Source organism: Rhinoderma darwinii, chromosome 4 (assembly GCF_050947455.1).
Source record: "Rhinoderma darwinii isolate aRhiDar2 chromosome 4, aRhiDar2.hap1, whole genome shotgun sequence".
NCBI lineage: Eukaryota > Metazoa > Chordata > Amphibia > Anura > Rhinodermatidae > Rhinoderma > Rhinoderma darwinii.
Window position 1 is genome coordinate 406,005,483 of NC_134690.1, and position 22,785 is coordinate 406,028,267.

The 22,785-nt window shown below is 39.8% G+C and overlaps 1 protein-coding gene across 1 annotated transcript in view; it reads right to left on the reverse strand.

Annotated features, from left to right (window-relative positions):
* The window catches only part of ZFAND3 (zinc finger AN1-type containing 3), a 334,693-nt gene that overhangs the window by 184,479 nt on the left and 127,429 nt on the right, over positions 1–22,785 (reverse strand). The window contains exon 3 of the mRNA XM_075863502.1: positions 15,342–15,545. Within this exon, the coding sequence (XP_075719617.1) occupies positions 15,342–15,545 (204 nt within the window). The remainder of the gene's footprint in view (positions 1–15,341; positions 15,546–22,785) is intronic.

Genomic DNA, 22,785 nt, shown 5'->3' on the forward strand with positions numbered 1-22,785 from the left:
TATATACTGGCGTGTGCTGCATGTAGATCTGATACACATACATATATATACTGCGTGTGCTGCATGTAGATCTGATACACATACATATATATATATATACTGCGTGTGCTGCATGTAGATCTGATACACATACATATATATACACTGCGTGTGCTGCATGTAGATCTGATACACATACATATATATATACTGCGTGTGCTGCATGTAGATCTGATACACATACATATATATATACTGCGTGTGCTGCATGTAGATCTGATACACATACATATATATATATACTGCGTGTGCTGCATGTAGATCTGATACACATACATATATATATACTGCGTGTGCTGCATGTAGATCTGATACACATACTATATATATATATACTGCGTGTGCTGCATGTAGATCTGATACACATACATATATATATACTGCGTGTGCTGCATGTAGATCTGATACACATATATATATATATATATACTGCGTGTGCTGCATGTAGATCTGATACACATACATATATATATACTGCGTGTGCTGCATGTAGATCTGATACACATATATACATATATATATACTGCGTGTGCTGCATGTAGATCTGATACACATATATACATATATATATACTGCGTGTGCTGCATGTAGATCTGATACACATATATACATATATATACACTGCGTGTGCTGCATGTAGATCTGATACACATACATATATATATACTGCGTGTGCTGCATGTAGATCTGATACACATATATATATATATACTGCGTGTGCTGCATGTAGATCTGATACACATACATATATATATACTGCGTGTGCTGCATGTAGATCTGATACACATACATATATATACACTGCGTGTGCTGCATGTAGATCTGATACACACACATATATATATATACTGCGTGTGCTGCATGTAGATCTGATACACATACATATATATATATACTGCGTGTGCTGCATGTAGATCTGATACACATACATATATATATACTGCGTGTGCTGCATGTAGATCTGATACACATACATATATATATACTGCGTGTGCTGCATGTAGATCTGATACACACACATATATATATATACTGCGTGTGCTGCATGTAGATCTGATACACATACATATATATATATATATACTGCGTGTGCTGCATGTAGATCTGATACACATACATATATATATACTGCGTGTGCTGCATGTAGATCTGATACACACACATATATATATATACTGCGTGTGCTGCATGTAGATCTGATACACATACATATATATATATACTGCGTGTGCTGCATGTAGATCTGATACACATACATATATATATACTGCGTGTGCTGCATGTAGATCTGATACACATACATATATATATACTGCGTGTGCTGCATGTAGATCTGATACACACACATATATATATATATACTGCGTGTGCTGCATGTAGATCTGATACACATATATATATATATACTGCGTGTGCTGCATGTAGATCTGATACACATACATATATATATATACTGCGTGTGCTGCATGTAGATCTGATACACACACATATATATATACTGCGTGTGCTGCATGTAGATCTGATACACATACATATATATATACTGCGTGTGCTGCATGTAGATCTGATACACATACATATATATATACTGCGTGTGCTGCATGTAGATCTGATACACATACATATATATATATATACACTGCGTGTGCCTGCATGTAGATCTGATACACACATATATATATATATACTGCGTGTGCTGCATGTAGATCTGATACACATATATATATATGCACTGCGTGTGCTGCATGTAGATCTGATACACATACATATATATATATACTGCGTGTGCTGCATGTAGATCTGATACACATACATATATATATACTGCGTGTGCTGCATGTAGATCTGATACACATACATATATATATATACTGCGTGTGCTGCATGTAGATCTGATACACATATATATATATGCACTGCGTGTGCTGCATGTAGATCTGATACACATACATATATATATATACTGCGTGTGCTGCATGTAGATCTGATACACATATATATATATATACTGCGTGTGCTGCATGTAGATCTGATACACATACATATATATATATACTGCGTGTGCTGCATGTAGATCTGATACACATACATATATATATACTGCGTGTGCTGCATGTAGATCTGATACTACATATATATATATATACACTGCGTGTGCTGCATGTAGATCTGATACACATACATATATATATACTGCGTGTGCTGCATGTAGATCTGATACACATACATATATATATACTGCGTGTGCTGCATGTAGATCTGATACACATACATATATATATACTGCGTGTGCTGCATGTAGATCTGATACACATATATATATATACTGCGTGTGCTGCATGTAGATCTGATACACATACATATATATATACTGCGTGTGCTGCATGTAGATCTGATACACATACATATATATACACTGCGTGTGCTGCATGTAGATCTGATACACATACATATATATATACTGCGTGTGCTGCATGTAGATCTGATACACATACATATATATATACTGCGTGTGCTGCATGTAGATCTGATACACATATATATATATATACTGCGTGTGCTGCATGTAGATCTGATACACATATATATATATACTGCGTGTGCTGCATGTAGATCTGATACACATACATATATATATACTGCGTGTGCTGCATGTAGATCTGATACACATACATATATATACACTGCGTGTGCTGCATGTAGATCTGATACACATACATATATATATACTGCGTGTGCTGCATGTAGATCTGATACACATACATATATATATACTGCGTGTGCTGCATGTAGATCTGATACACATACATATATATATATACTGCGTGTGCTGCATGTAGATCTGATACACATATATATATATACTGCGTGTGCTGCATGTAGATCTGATACACATACATATATATACTGCGTGTGCTGCATGTAGATCTGATACACATACATATATATATACTGCGTGTGCTGCATGTAGATCTGATACACATATATATATATATACTGCGTGTGCTGCATGTAGATCTGATACACATATATATATACACTGCGTGTGCTGCATGTAGATCTGATACACATATATATATATGCTGCGTGTGCTGCATGTAGATCTGATACACATACATATATATATATATACTGCGTGTGCTGCATGTAGATCTGATACACATACATATATATATACTGCGTGTGCTGCATGTAGATCTGATACACATATATATATATATACTGCGTGTGCTGCATGTAGATCTGATACACATATATATATACACTGCGTGTGCTGCATGTAGATCTGATACACATATATATATATGCTGCGTGTGCTGCATGTAGATCTGATACACATATATATATATATACTGCGTGTGCTGCATGTAGATCTGATACACATATATATATATATACTGCGTGTGCTGCATGTAGATCTGATACACATACATATATATATATATACTGCGTGTGCTGCATGTAGATCTGATACACATACATATATATATACTGCGTGTGCTGCATGTAGATCTGATACACATACATATATATACACTGCGTGTGCTGCATGTAGATCTGATACACATACATATATATATACTGCGTGTGCTGCATGTAGATCTGATACACATATATATATATATATACTGCGTGTGCTGCATGTAGATCTGATACACATATATATATACACTGCGTGTGCTGCATGTAGATCTGATACACATACATATATATATACTGCGTGTGCTGCATGTAGATCTGATACACATATATATATATACTGCGTGTGCTGCATGTAGATCTGATACACATATATATATATATACTGCGTGTGCTGCATGTAGATCTGATACACATACATATATATATACTGCGTGTGCTGCATGTAGATCTGATACACATATATATATATATACTGCGTGTGCTGCATGTAGATCTGATACACATATATATATATATACTGCGTGTGCTGCATGTAGATCTGATACACATACATATATATATATATACTGCGTGTGCTGCATGTAGATCTGATACACATACATATATATATACTGCGTGTGCTGCATGTAGATCTGATACACATACATATATATATACTGCGTGTGCTGCATGTAGATCTGATACACATACATATATATATACTGCGTGTGCTGCATGTAGATCTGATACACATATATATATATGCTGCGTGTGCTGCATGTAGATCTGATACACATACATATATATATACTGCGTGTGCTGCATGTAGATCTGATACACATACATATATATATATATACACTGCGTGTGCTGCATGTAGATCTGATACACATACATATATATATATACTGCGTGTGCTGCATGTAGATCTGATACACATATATATATATACACTGCGTGTGCTGCATGTAGATCTGATACACATATATATATATATACTGCGTGTGCTGCATGTAGATCTGATACACATACATACATATATATACACTGCGTGTGCTGCATGTAGATCTGATACACATATATATATATATACTGCGTGTGCTGCATGTAGATCTGATACACACACATATATATATACTGCGTGTGCTGCATGTAGATCTGATACACATATATATATATATACTGCGTGTGCTGCATGTAGATCTGATACACATACATATATATATATACTGCGTGTGCTGCATGTAGATCTGATACACATATATATATATATACTGCGTGTGCTGCATGTAGATCTGATACACATACATATATATATATACTGCGTGTGCTGCATGTAGATCTGATACACATACATATATATATACTGCGTGTGCTGCATGTAGATCTGATACACATACATATATATATACTGCGTGTGCTGCATGTAGATCTGATACACATACATATATATATACTGCGTGTGCTGCATGTAGATCTGATACACATACATATATATATACACTGCGTGTGCTGCATGTAGATCTGATACACATATATATATATATATACTGCATGTGCTGCATGTAGATCTGATACACATACATACATATATATATACTGCGTGTGCTGCATGTAGATCTGATACACATATATATATATACACTGCGTGTGCTGCATGTAGATCTGATACACATATATATATATATATACTGCGTGTGCTGCATGTAGATCTGATACACATACATATATATATATACTGCGTGTGCTGCATGTAGATCTGATACACATATATATATATATACACTGCGTGTGCTGCATGTAGATCTGATACACATACATATATATATACTGCGTGTGCTGCATGTAGATCTGATACACATACATATATATATATACTGCGTGTGCTGCATGTAGATCTGATACACATACATATATATATACTGCGTGTGCTGCATGTAGATCTGATACACATATATATATACACTGCGTGTGCTGCATGTAGATCTGATACACATATATATATATATACTGCGTGTGCTGCATGTAGATCTGATACACATACATATATATATACTGCGTGTGCTGCATGTAGATCTGATACACATACATATATATACACTGCGTGTGCTGCATGTAGATCTGATACACATACATATATATATATACTGCGTGTGCTGCATGTAGATCTGATACACATACATATATATATACTGCGTGTGCTGCATGTAGATCTGATACACATACATATATATATACTGCGTGTGCTGCATGTAGATCTGATACACATACATATATATATACTGCGTGTGCTGCATGTAGATCTGATACACATATATATATATATACTGCGTGTGCTGCATGTAGATCTGATACACATACATATATATACACTGCGTGTGCTGCATGTAGATCTGATACACATATATATATATACATATATATACTGCGTGTGCTGCATGTAGATCTGATACACATACATATATATATACTGCGTGTGCTGCATGTAGATCTGATACACATATATATATATACTGCGTGTGCTGCATGTAGATCTGATACACATATATATATATATATACACTGCGTGTGCTGCATGTAGATCTGATACACATATATATATATACACTGCGTGTGCTGCATGTAGATCTGATACACATACATATATATATACTGCGTGTGCTGCATGTAGATCTGATACACATACATATATATATATACTGCGTGTGCTGCATGTAGATCTGATACACATACATATATATATATACTGCGTGTGCTGCATGTAGATCTGATACACATACATATATATATACTGCGTGTGCTGCATGTAGATCTGATACACATATATATATATATACTGCGTGTGCTGCATGTAGATCTGATACACATACATATATATATACACTGCGTGTGCTGCATGTAGATCTGATACACATACATATATATATACTGCGTGTGCTGCATGTAGATCTGATACACATATATATATATATACTGCGTGTGCTGCATGTAGATCTGATACACATACATATATATATACTGCGTGTGCTGCATGTAGATCTGATACACATACATATATATATACACTGCGTGTGCTGCATGTAGATCTGATACACATACATATATATATACTGCGTGTGCTGCATGTAGATCTGATACACATACATATATATATATACTGCGTGTGCTGCATGTAGATCTGATACACATATATATATATATACTGCGTGTGCTGCATGTAGATCTGATACACATATATATATATATACTGCGTGTGCTGCATGTAGATCTGATACACATACATATATATATACTGCGTGTGCTGCATGTAGATCTGATACACATATATATATACTGCGTGTGCTGCATGTAGATCTGATACACATATATATATATATACTGCGTGTGCTGCATGTAGATCTGATACACATACATATATATATACTGCGTGTGCTGCATGTAGATCTGATACACATACATATATATATACTGCGTGTGCTGCATGTAGATCTGATACACATATATATATATACTGCGTGTGCTGCATGTAGATCTGATACACATACATATATATATACTGCGTGTGCTGCATGTAGATCTGATACACATATATATATATACACTGCGTGTGCTGCATGTAGATCTGATACACATATATATATATATACTGCGTGTGCTGCATGTAGATCTGATACACATACATATATATATATACACTGCGTGTGCTGCATGTAGATCTGATACACATATATATATATACACTGCGTGTGCTGCATGTAGATCTGATACACATATATATATATATATACTGCGTGTGCTGCATGTAGATCTGATACACATATATATATATATATATACTGCGTGTGCTGCATGTAGATCTGATACACATATATATATATATACTGCGTGTGCTGCATGTAGATCTGATACACATACATATATATACACTGCGTGTGCTGCATGTAGATCTGATACACATACATATATATATATACTGCGTGTGCTGCATGTAGATCTGATACACATACATATATATACACTGCGTGTGCTGCATGTAGATCTGATACACATACATATATATATACTGCGTGTGCTGCATGTAGATCTGATACACATATATATATATATACTGCGTGTGCTGCATGTAGATCTGATACACATACATATATATATACTGCGTGTGCTGCATGTAGATCTGATACACATACATATATATATACTGCGTGTGCTGCATGTAGATCTGATACACATATATATATATATATACTGCGTGTGCTGCATGTAGATCTGATACACATACATATATATATACTGCGTGTGCTGCATGTAGATCTGATACACATACATATATATATACTGCGTGTGCTGCATGTAGATCTGATACACATACATATATATATACTGCGTGTGCTGCATGTAGATCTGATACACATATATATATACTGCGTGTGCTGCATGTAGATCTGATACACATACATATATATATACTGCGTGTGCTGCATGTAGATCTGATACACATATATATATATACTGCGTGTGCTGCATGTAGATCTGATACACATATATATATATATACTGCGTGTGCTGCATGTAGATCTGATACACATACATATATATATATACTGCGTGTGCTGCATGTAGATCTGATACACATACATATATATATACTGCGTGTGCTGCATGTAGATCTGATACACATATATATATATATACTGCGTGTGCTGCATGTAGATCTGATACACATACATATATATATACTGCGTGTGCTGCATGTAGATCTGATACACATATATATATATATACTGCGTGTGCTGCATGTAGATCTGATACACATACATATATATATACTGCGTGTGCTGCATGTAGATCTGATACACATATATATACTGCGTGTGCTGCATGTAGATCTGATACACATACATATATATATACTGCGTGTGCTGCATGTAGATCTGATACACATACATATATATACACTGCGTGTGCTGCATGTAGATCTGATACACATACATATATATATACTGCGTGTGCTGCATGTAGATCTGATACACACATATATATATATATACTGCGTGTGCTGCATGTAGATCTGATACACATACATATATATATATACTGCGTGTGCTGCATGTAGATCTGATACACATACATATATATACACTGCGTGTGCTGCATGTAGATCTGATACACATACATATATATATACTGCGTGTGCTGCATGTAGATCTGATACACATACATATATATATACTGCGTGTGCTGCATGTAGATCTGATACACATACATATATATATACTGCGTGTGCTGCATGTAGATCTGATACACATATATATATATATACACTGCGTGTGCTGCATGTAGATCTGATACACATACATATATATATATACTGCGTGTGCTGCATGTAGATCTGATACACATACATATATATATATACTACGTGTGCTGCATGTAGATCTGATACACATATATATATATATATACTGCGTGTGCTGCATGTAGATCTGATACACATATATATATATATACTGCGTGTGCTGCATGTAGATCTGATACACATACATATATATATATACTGCGTGTGCTGCATGTAGATCTGATACACATACATATATATATACTGCGTGTGCTGCATGTAGATCTGATACACATACATATATATATACTGCGTGTGCTGCATGTAGATCTGATACACATACATATATATATACTGCGTGTGCTGCATGTAGATCTGATACACACATATATATATATATATACTGCGTGTGCTGCATGTAGATCTGATACACATACATATATATATACTGCGTGTGCTGCATGTAGATCTGATACACATATATATATATATACTGCGTGTGCTGCATGTAGATCTGATACACATACATATATATATACTGCGTGTGCTGCATGTAGATCTGATACACATATATATATATACTGCGTGTGCTGCATGTAGATCTGATACACATACATATATATATACTGCGTGTGCTGCATGTAGATCTGATACACATATATATATATACTGCGTGTGCTGCATGTAGATCTGATACACATACATATATATATACTGCGTGTGCTGCATGTAGATCTGATACACATATATATACTGCGTGTGCTGCATGTAGATCTGATACACACATATATATATATATATACTGCGTGTGCTGCATGTAGATCTGATACACACATATATATATATATATACTGCGTGTGCTGCATGTAGATCTGATACACATACATATATATATACTGCGTGTGCTGCATGTAGATCTGATACACATACATATATATATACTGCGTGTGCTGCATGTAGATCTGATACACATATATATATATATACTGCGTGTGCTGCATGTAGATCTGATACACATACATATATATACACTGCGTGTGCTGCATGTAGATCTGATACACATATATATATACACTGCGTGTGCTGCATGTAGATCTGATACACATATATATATATACACTGCGTGTGCTGCATGTAGATCTGATACACATACATATATATATACTGCGTGTGCTGCATGTAGATCTGATACACATACATATATATATATACTGCGTGTGCTGCATGTAGATCTGATACACATATATATATATACACTGCGTGTGCTGCATGTAGATCTGATACACATACATATATATATACTGCGTGTGCTGCATGTAGATCTGATACACATACATATATATATACACTGCGTGTGCTGCATGTAGATCTGATACACATATATATATATATACACTGCGTGTGCTGCATGTAGATCTGATACACATACATATATATATACTGCGTGTGCTGCATGTAGATCTGATACACATACATATATATATACTGCGTGTGCTGCATGTAGATCTGATACACATACATATATATATACTGCGTGTGCTGCATGTAGATCTGATACACATATATATATATACTGCGTGTGCTGCATGTAGATCTGATACACATACATATATATATACACTGCGTGTGCTGCATGTAGATCTGATACACATATATATATATATATACTGCGTGTGCTGCATGTAGATCTGATACACATACATATATATACACTGCGTGTGCTGCATGTAGATCTGATACACATATATATATATATACTGCGTGTGCTGCATGTAGATCTGATACACATACATATATATACACTGCGTGTGCTGCATGTAGATCTGATACACATACACATATATATATACTGCGTGTGCTGCATGTAGATCTGATACACATATATATATATATACTGCGTGTGCTGCATGTAGATCTGATACACATACATATATATACACTGCGTGTGCTGCATGTAGATCTGATACACATACATATATATACACTGCGTGTGCTGCATGTAGATCTGATACACATACATATATATACACTGCGTGTGCTGCATGTAGATCTGATACACATATATATATATATATACTGCGTGTGCTGCATGTAGATCTGATACACATACATATATATATACTGCGTGTGCTGCATGTAGATCTGATACACATACATATATATATACTGCGTGTGCTGCATGTAGATCTGATACACATACATATATATATACTGCGTGTGCTGCATGTAGATCTGATACACATACATATATATATATACTGCGTGTGCTGCATGTAGATCTGATACACATACATATATATATACTGCGTGTGCTGCATGTAGATCTGATACACATACATATATATATACTGCGTGTGCTGCATGTAGATCTGATACACATACATATATATATACTGCGTGTGCTGCATGTAGATCTGATACACACATATATATATATACTGCGTGTGCTGCATGTAGATCTGATACACATACATATATATACACTGCGTGTGCTGCATGTAGATCTGATACACATACATATATATATACTGCGTGTGCTGCATGTAGATCTGATACACATACATATATATATACTGCGTGTGCTGCATGTAGATCTGATACACATATATATATATACACTGCGTGTGCTGCATGTAGATCTGATACACATACATATATATATACTGCGTGTGCTGCATGTAGATCTGATACACATACATATATATACACTGCGTGTGCTGCATGTAGATCTGATACACATATATATATATATATATACTGCGTGTGCTGCATGTAGATCTGATACACATACATATATATATATACACTGCGTGTGCTGCATGTAGATCTGATACACATACATATATATACTGCGTGTGCTGCATGTAGATCTGATACACATACATATATATACTGCGTGTGCTGCATGTAGATCTGATACACATATATATATATATACTGCGTGTGCTGCATGTAGATCTGATACACATACATATATATACACTGCGTGTGCTGCATGTAGATCTGATACACATACATATATATATACTGCGTGTGCTGCATGTAGATCTGATACACATACATATATATATACTGCGTGTGCTGCATGTAGATCTGATACACATATATATATATATACTGCGTGTGCTGCATGTAGATCTGATACACATATATATATATATACTGCGTGTGCTGCATGTAGATCTGATACACATACATATATATATACTGCGTGTGCTGCATGTAGATCTGATACACATATATATATATATATACTGCGTGTGCTGCATGTAGATCTGATACACATATATATATATATACTGCGTGTGCTGCATGTAGATCTGATACACATATATATATATATACTGCGTGTGCTGCATGTAGATCTGATACACATATATATATATACACTGCGTGTGCTGCATGTAGATCTGATACACATACATATATATATATACACTGCGTGTGCTGCATGTAGATCTGATACACATATATATATATATATACTGCGTGTGCTGCATGTAGATCTGATACACATACATATATATATACTGCGTGTGCTGCATGTAGATCTGATACACATACATATATATATATACTGCGTGTGCTGCATGTAGATCTGATACACATACATATATATACACTGCGTGTGCTGCATGTAGATCTGATACACATACATATATATATACTGCGTGTGCTGCATGTAGATCTGATACACATACATATATATATACTGCGTGTGCTGCATGTAGATCTGATACACATACATATATATATACTGCGTGTGCTGCATGTAGATCTGATACACATACATATATATATACTGCGTGTGCTGCATGTAGATCTGATACACATACATATATATATACTGCGTGTGCTGCATGTAGATCTGATACACATACATATATATATACTGCGTGTGCTGCATGTAGATCTGATACACATATATATATATATACTGCGTGTGCTGCATGTAGATCTGATACACATACATATATATATACTGCGTGTGCTGCATGTAGATCTGATACACATATATATATATACTGCGTGTGCTGCATGTAGATCTGATACACATATATATATATATACTGCGTGTGCTGCATGTAGATCTGATACACATATATATATATATACTGCGTGTGCTGCATGTAGATCTGATACACATACATATATATACACTGCGTGTGCTGCATGTAGATCTGATACACATACATATATATATACTGCGTGTGCTGCATGTAGATCTGATACACATATATATATATATACTGCGTGTGCTGCATGTAGATCTGATACACATATATATATATACACTGCGTGTGCTGCATGTAGATCTGATACACATACATATATATATACACTGCGTGTGCTGCATGTAGATCTGATACACATACATATATATATATACTGCGTGTGCTGCATGTAGATCTGATACACATATATATATATATATACTGCGTGTGCTGCATGTAGATCTGATACACATATATATATATACACTGCGTGTGCTGCATGTAGATCTGATACACATACATATATATATACACTGCGTGTGCTGCATGTAGATCTGATACACATACATATATATATATACTGCGTGTGCTGCATGTAGATCTGATACACATATATATATATATATACTGCGTGTGCTGCATGTAGATCTGATACACATACATATATATACACTGCGTGTGCTGCATGTAGATCTGATACACATATATATATATATACTGCGTGTGCTGCATGTAGATCTGATACACATACATATATATATACTGCGTGTGCTGCATGTAGATCTGATACACATACATATATATACACTGCGTGTGCTGCATGTAGATCTGATACACATACATATATATACACTGCGTGTGCTGCATGTAGATCTGATACACATATATATATATATACTGCGTGTGCTGCATGTAGATCTGATACACATATATATATATACACTGCGTGTGCTGCATGTAGATCTGATACACATACATATATATATACACTGCGTGTGCTGCATGTAGATCTGATACACATACATATATATATATACTGCGTGTGCTGCATGTAGATCTGATACACATACATATATATATACACTGCGTGTGCTGCATGTAGATCTGATACACATACATATATATATATACTGCGTGTGCTGCATGTAGATCTGATACACATATATATATATACTGCGTGTGCTGCATGTAGATCTGATACACATACATACATATATATATACTGCGTGTGCTGCATGTAGATCTGATACATACATATATATATACTGCGTGTGCTGCATGTAGATCTGATACACATACATATATATATATATACACTGCGTGTACTGCATGTAGATCTGATACACATACATATATATATACACTGCGTGTACTGCATGTAGATCTGATACACATACATATATATATACTGCGTGTGCTGCATGTAGATCTGATACACATACATATATATACACTGCGTGTGCTGCATGTAGATCTGATACACATATATATATATATATACTGCGTGTGCTGCATGTAGATCTGATACACATACATATATATATATACTGCGTGTGCTGCATGTAGATCTGATACACATATATATATATATACTGCGTGTGCTGCATGTAGATCTGATACACATATATATATATATACTGCGTGTGCTGCATGTAGATCTGATACACATATATATATATATACTGCGTGTGCTGCATGTAGATCTGATACACATACATATATATATACTGCGTGTGCTGCATGTAGATCTGATACACATACATATATATACACTGCGTGTGCTGCATGTAGATCTGATACACATACATATATATACACTGCGTGTGCTGCATGTAGATCTGATACACATATATATGTATACAGGACTGAGCGTCGTCCTCCGAGATGGATTCATCAGGTAGAACAGAGCGGGGTTTGGGACGGCGCCGGTTGTGGATCCTCAGAGGATCGGTTCTCGGTGATCGCAGGATGAATACTTTGTGTGACTCATTAATTATCTGTTACATAATTATCTCGTGAAAAAACGTGCCGGTCCCTCCGCTGTACAAAAAGCACAAGCCGTAGCGCTTCACAGGGAGGGCCGGGGGGTCTTCTCCAGCACTGGACATTGGCTGTGCGGAGAGAACAAGTGCCTGTGATCATTGAGAAACTCTGCCCTGGTCAGCAGCATCAAAGCTGCCTGATTGTGCTCCAGTCACTTCCAAAGCTGCAATAACACTTCTGCTGGTTTCCTGTTAGCTCTCAGGCTACATAGCCGAACATCTCTACTTTATTGTGCTGCTGGTTCAGTGTCTGCACGGTGCACGCTCTGCAGTCCAGTTCTGTAGAGCTTTGCTCTCTTCTGTACTATAGCGGGAGCCGACATCTTTCACATCGCACCACAGCAGAGCATGCACAGGCAACTGCAGTCAGGCATGATTGAGACGGCTGCTCTGGATGTGACTAGAGTATAAGACATGATGTAACCCTGTATTATATGGAACCTGTATAACACTGACCGGGGCTCGCAGGAAATACAAAATAATTATCAAAAGTTCACAAGCAATTAATAGAAGAAACATTTCTCTTACATTCCTCGTCACTGGGAGAAGCTACATTCAGGTCTGTCGAGAGCGGCTGGCTGGGACTACGGCTGGGACTACGGCTGGGACTACTGCTCTGCGTGGGTATAGAGGTATTTCCGTTGTCGCTGTTTATCTCGCTGGGGAATAGGTCTGATTGGCTGCTGCTTGTGCTGGGGGCGGAGTCATCTTCTGGCTGCTTCTTCTGGAAATCTTTATAAAAAGAGAAATTAAAAATCAATCAATCAATCAATCAATCAATCAATCAGTGTGTGTTATAAAGAAACCAACAGTCACAGATCACAATTCTGACCTATTGTGTTCTATACAGATCATCCGACAGACTCGCGTTCACACCCGACAGTCTCTACCTTCTGTTACTTATCTCCACCCACCATGCCTACTGTCTCCACCTGCAACCTGTCCTGCCTACTGTGTCCACCCACCCTGCCTACTGTCTCCACCTGCAACCTGTCCTGCCTACGGAGTCAACCCACCATGCCTACTGTTTCTACCTGCAACCTGTCCTGCCTATGGAGTCAACCCACCATGCCTACTGTCTCCACCTGTAGCCTGTCCTGCCTACAGAGTCAACCCACCATGCCTACTGTCTCCACCTGCAACTGTCCTGCCTATGGTGTCAACCCACCTTGCCTACTGTCTCCACCTGCAACCTGTCCTGCCTACGGAGTCAACCCACCATGCCTACTGTCTCCACCTGCAACCTGTCCTGCCTACAGAGTCAACCCACCATGCCTACTGTCTCCACCTGCAACTGTCCTGCCTATGGTGTCAACCCACCTTGCCTACTGTCTCCACCTGCAACCTGTCCTGCCTACGGAGTCAACCCACCATGCCTACGGTGTCCACCTGCAACCGGTCCTGCCTACTGTGTCCACCCCCGCCACCTTCCAGGCCTGTTATCTCCCCAACCCCCTCTCCTGCCTACGTAGATAACATGGCGGTATATATGTGATTCTCTGCACCTATTCGCAGTCAGTATGTCTGATATTGCTGAATCCACTAATAACAAGGGGGGTGCACATATTTTTGCAATGTACTAGATGCGTACAGACAGCTTCCAAATATTAGGGACCGATCGCTTCCGGTTCAGTCCCTACAACGTTCTATATATATATATATATAAAGTGTATATAAAGAGTAAGTGAAGGGGGAACTACAAGCCTCATCATCTCCCACCACAGAAGGTTTGCTCTGTTACTGTACAGACAGGCTATACTTATCCACTAATCAGACAGGCCGCTTCTTCCACTGAGTGATCCGCCATTCATTATCGAGCCGGTAGCGGGAGAGGCAGGAAAGTGGCGCTTGATGCTGAACTGAAAAACGTTTCAGCTAAAACGATGTGCAATTAGCAGGGAAGGTGAGAAGCGAGACGTTAGCAGCTCGCCGAGAAACGCAACAAAGAATAATTGACTCCTTTTAATTGAACTGTAAGCGCAGCGGCTGCCATGGAGAGCGCTGACACAGAGGAACGAGCACCCTGCGATGAGGGACATGCAATGCTGCGAGGGCACATGTGGGGCCCTTAGACAGGAGAGCAGCGGCTCCATAACAATCCCTATGGTCCGGGGGGTATATCTTGCAGCCAAGGACATGAGTGTGAACAGAGAACCGCCCCAAGGGTCACCTCCACCTGCAAGAGGCCAGGGGCCGAGTCTGATAGGGCGGAGCCGGTCCTTGGTATTCTTTGAATCCTGTGTCATGCTCCGCCCCTCGGACCCTACACTAAGTGCACCCCTGTAAGTTTTACCCCTGTGTATATGGAGCCCCCAGGCACAGAAAACCCAGCAATGCCAGGTAGAGAAGCGCCCCCACAGATGGAGAGGGACTGCAGTTGGAGTGTTCCTTGGAAAGTCCAATATCACAAACTATTTATCTATTTTTTTGTTCCATGAAGCAACTTTGGAAAAAATCTTAATTAAAAATCTATCGTCGTGTCTACAGCTTCTGTGTAAATCTATGTATTTCCATGGTAACAGACTACAAACAGACCCGGTGTCGTCTGTTCCTGCCCTCATATTTCCATCCATGTGTTCCCTACTTCTTGCTGATGTACCAAATGGGCACGGACAGGAGCGAGTGTGACTCGAGGACAAGGGCCACACATTTATATGAATGTCCTACCATGTGATGTCATAGACGTGTCAGGTCCACTACAGCGGCTCTTCATTCTGGGGGACCCCCCCCTCTATGAAGTCCAGATGCCTTAATAATACATATGGATAGGAGCGGTCCTGATGGAACACCCCTTTAAGAGTATTTGCTAAATTATTTCATTTTTTATTTGAGGTGCATTGGAACACTACAAACATTGGTTGCGAAGATGAACCTTCCCTTTAAGACTTCCCCTCATTTACAGCGTGTGGTAAAGGCGTGGTCCAGGATTATACAGTGTTGCACGTGGACACGGCTGCGTCTGGTGCTCAGTTGAATGGGCATGAGCTGCAATACCAGGCACATCCTATGGATGAGAGGGGTGCTGTTTCCCCATATTCGACCCCTGACACAAGTCTATGTTGTCTCTGGTCCACATGGATGACGTATAAGTGCAGACAGACCACGGTTATGACGTCACTGCTACGACTGTACGTAATTGAACAGATCATCCATTTCCCAGCTAGTATATGTCAAGAGTATCTGAGAACCTGTAATAGTGGATGTACCAAACAAAGAACCAAACCCTTCCCATAGATGACATCACTTTGTTTTTCTTTTCATGAAACGGCATGTATGACAGTAACTTCACCCAGAGACCTAAGTCAAGTCAGCGCAGAGTGAAGAAGAAGTCTCTTGTACAGCAGAAACAATGACCTGTGATCACCACTAAACATGGAGCCACAAGGTAGTCACCGAGTCAGGAAGACAAGAGGTTGCTAAGCAACCGGAACCAACACGACCTGCAGAATACATGAAGTGGGAGGAGCAAGAAGAGAGATCACCGATCCTGCTGCGGGACGTCATGGTAATAGCGGTCAGTGGACGCAGCGGATGGAGAGGAGGAGGGGGGCATCGCCTTTAACCAGCGGCCGCAGACCCTTTGCTTGCGCTCGGGAGGGCGACACCACCTCGTAGATCTGCTGAAAGTCCCGGCCATCGGAACAATAGAGAGACTTTTGGTCCCAAACTGTCAGGGAACATCCTTCATTTTCCGCCGGGAGCGGAGCGAGGACGAGCAGAGCAAGTCACAAGAAGGAAATTTCCATACGCTCATGAATCAACATGTCAGACGTGCGGCGCGGGGAGAGAAACCGACCTATATATGTGACCCCAAAAGGTCAGCGCTGAGAGATTATTTTACTAGGCGGACTGGGGGGTGCAGCGGAGCCGCGCGGGCGCCCGCGTATTTATATGAATATTCACATGAAGACGATTTTCCGGTTTCAACCCCGGAGACGGTATGACAAAATGGCGGGATTAACGCGGATATATCCCGACCTGCGCCGGTCTGACCGATGTGTAAAATAAACGCGTCGATACAGGTTACAACTGACAGGCCGGATCCAGCAGTGGCAACATTGTAACACAAATACCGACACATTCCCCACAACATTCAGCAGTGCGGGTCACCGAGAGAAAAATGGCGCAATACGTAGATATTAATGTCAAACTCCTTCAGCTAAATATTGTCATTTCGTTCTTCTAGGCCAGAAAACACTACATCAACAGCAATGCAATACAGCAGTGTGCGGTGCATAGATAATAGCGGAGCTGTTCTGGGTGTGTCTGCAGAATTCCAAGCAACAGTCTGTGGAATTGTGAATGCAGCTCTGGTTGTGACTGGAGAAGAAGATCAGTATCGGATAAGTATTGCTAAACAGAGGATGGAGTTGTGGTTATAATAGAGGAGTGTCAATAATAATATAATAATAATAAAATGATAATAAGATAATAATAATAATATAATGATAATAATAATAATAATTATTCTGTATAACGGCCTCCAGTAAATGATAAGAGTCGCTGAGGAGGTCTGTGACCATATATCGCACAAGGCCGCTGGCTGAGGACCTGTATACAGATCACTGAACCCCAACAATATGGGGGACATCAGCTCTTATAATACAGACCTCAGCTGCTGAAGAACCTCTTTTTGAAGGGAAAATAGGAGCTCAACATCAACCGCTGAAATAAAAAACTAGAACTGTTTCTTAAAAGAACCCCCCATATAGCGCCAGTGAAATGCCACCCGGCCCCCCCATCTTAGCCAAAACGCCACAGGGACTCCCCCCCCCCCCCCCCCCACAACTTCTCCTCCCCCACTAATATTGGCCACAGCTTCTCCATTGCCAGCCAGAATCGCGTCCCTTTCCATCCAGGTTATTGCACCAACTGCTGCAGAACTTCTTTTGGAAATTCCTATTAATCCCGATTCATGGCGGAGCAGACAATGCATATACTGTCATAGTCCAGCCAGCAGTGGAGGGGTTAACCCCGCAGCAATGAGGGAACTCCACTACAGGAGATGGGTGACCCCCACCCCCAATACATGGTGTACCAGCCTGGTATATACAGGAATGCTGGTGCCCGCAGATATGCCAGGGGAGCCCCGTACTCTGCAGGGGGCGATCCCGGCTTCACCCGCATAAATCTCCTTTGTTACTATGTAAATCCTGCCCCCCCCCCTCCCCCATGGACTTCATCTGGAAAGACCTTAACTGGGAAACAAAACCGCGTCCTTTCATTTAGCCCCAAATCCCTTCCTGGAGATGTCGAGCGGCTTTATTAGCACAAATCCCTTCAAGAGAAGCCGGCGAGGAGGAAAAGAACTCCGGAGACTGGAGAGACGGGGGAGGGGACACGCTGCCATTCATGTGCTGCCTATAGCCTGGCTCCGAACCGGCAGCGGCCTCACATGGGCCCTTAACCCCCCGCAGGGCCACTTATACACGCACAGCGGATGCTCCGGATACCTCCAGCCCCGCAGCACCAGACATTGCTAAATCGGGCATCAGCAGGGTCAGACCGATACACCGGGGGCCCCTCCGGGGAATCCCAGGTCTCCCGCCATCACAGGCCCCGGTCACAACAGAACCCACAGAAGTGGACAAACCCATATAAAGCGGACAGAAGAGTGGATCACCTGCTTGCTGTCAGTGAATTTGTTTACATTTAGAGGCTGAAATCCATCCTGACCAAGTCCTGCTCAAACATCTGAGGATCTGTTACAATCGCATCCAGTGTGGTATAAACAGTCTGGAATCCAGGCTGTTACAATGTATCAGTGCACTTAACGTAACAAGCGATCAGGACAAGAGAGACAGATCTGTGCTGCCCATGCGTTTATCGAACAGAGAATTGTCTAAACTGATACATTGTAACAAACACTCAGCTGTGAAACATAGGATATCAGAAAGTTACAATCTTAATATACGATGATCAAGCTTTATAAACGGAAGACATGACATTTCTTCTACTCAGATGATGTGAATTAGTCGGCATAAGACCTCATTCACACTGCAGAATATACATCAGATTTTTCATCACTTTTTGGAAGCCAAAACTAGGATTGGGTCCAAAACACGGAAGGTACAAATCTGTCCATTATCCTTGTTCCCTGTATATTTTGCCTTCCTGGTTTTATAAATACTGATGCAAAATACAACCGTGTGAGAGCGGCCTTAGCAGTGGCTGCAGATTGTGTAGTGTGCGGAGAAGTCGACTTGGGACGGGTGTAATCTGTCACCTTATTACAAGAGTCTTTAGGACTCTCTTTATGAATGGGACTCCGTCATCTCTGTAGAGAAGGGTCCCTGTTGTGGAGGGGTCCGGGATGTTTGGCGACTCGCGGGCACTTGTAGACGGGGGGGGGGGGGGGGGGGGGGGGTGACGCACGGGACATGAATAATGTTATAGAATTATTTCCATATATAAATCACCGGTGCTGCAGAGTATCGATACGTTCAGCGCAGAAGCGGTTTTTTTTCTGATCGTCACAAACAAACCGCGCCGCATGTTGTGACTTCTCGCAGCTGAAACGACAGCGGATTCGGTCGGGCGCATTGTAACTTGTACGGAATTGAAAGCTGTTATATTATCATCTGCATCCTTCACACAGAAACGTATCAACAATCGTTACATTGTCATCACTGAAGATAAAGGAGACTGGAAACAAATGAATGTGAGAACCCGACACTGATCCTGACATACATCATGTCTTATACTCCAGTCACACCTAGAGCTGCAGATAAAGTTCTACTGTAAGCTAAACGGCTGCAAAACCTCACTACGGGTATGTGCACACACACTAATTACATCCGTAATTGACGGACGTATTTCGGCTGCAAGTCCCGGACCGAACACAGTGCAGGGAGCCGGGCTCCTAGCATCATAGTTATATACGATGCTAGGAGTCCCTGCCTCGCTGCAGGACAACTGTCCCGTACTGAAAACATGATTACAGTACGGGACAGTTGTCCTGCAGAGAGGCAGGGACTCCTAGCATCGTACATAAGTATGATGCTAGGAGTCCGGCTCCCTGCACTGTGTTCAGTCCGGCACTTGCGGCCGAAATACGTCCGTCAATTACGGACGTAATTAGTGTGTGTGCACATACCCGTAGGGTACTTCTTCATCTCGTTCTGGGTCTATACAGAAAATGCTGTTGTGGTGCATTGTGGGAGATGTAGTGTTTGTACAGTCCCTGTTATTTTTGTAATGCCATCATATTCCCTGCTACACAGAATCACTCAAATCCATCTATACAAGACATGCTCAGCTGAAAAAAGCAGAAAACACCTGCGCCACCACTGTGTGTTATATGTGATGTTACATAGGACTGCAAGTAAGAACCCTTTTACACTGGCCAATTACCGGGCATTCACAATAATTGCCCTGTGTAAATAGGGCAAACTCTCGTTCATCGACTCATTGCATAGTTTACGCAGTCTTAGATATTATAGTCACCGGCAGAACATCTTCCTGTGTAACAACAACGTGCTGGCGACATGATGGAAATGTATGGGGACGAGCGATCGTAGTAACAAGCGAATCAACCCCATAATAGCACCTTGTGGAAGGAGCAAAGGAGCGCCGATCAACGAGCCCAGCTCCTCCGGCCGTGTAATAGCATCTTTACACTACTACATTATCTGTACTCAGAGAGTTATCACTGTGTTATCTGTGGTGTTACATAGGACTGCAGGCAACATCTACTACATTATCTGTACTCAGGGAGTTATCACTGTGTTATCTGTGGTGTTACATAGGACTGCAGGTAACATCTACTACATTATCTGTACTCAGAGAGTTATCACTGTGTTATCTGTGGTGTTACATAGGACTGCAGGTAACATCTACTACATTATCTGTACTCAGAGAGTTATCACTGTGTTATCTGTGGTGTTACATAGGACTGCAGGTAACATCTACTACATTATCTGTAATCAGAGAGTTATCACTGTGTTATCTGTGGTGTTACATAGGACTGCAG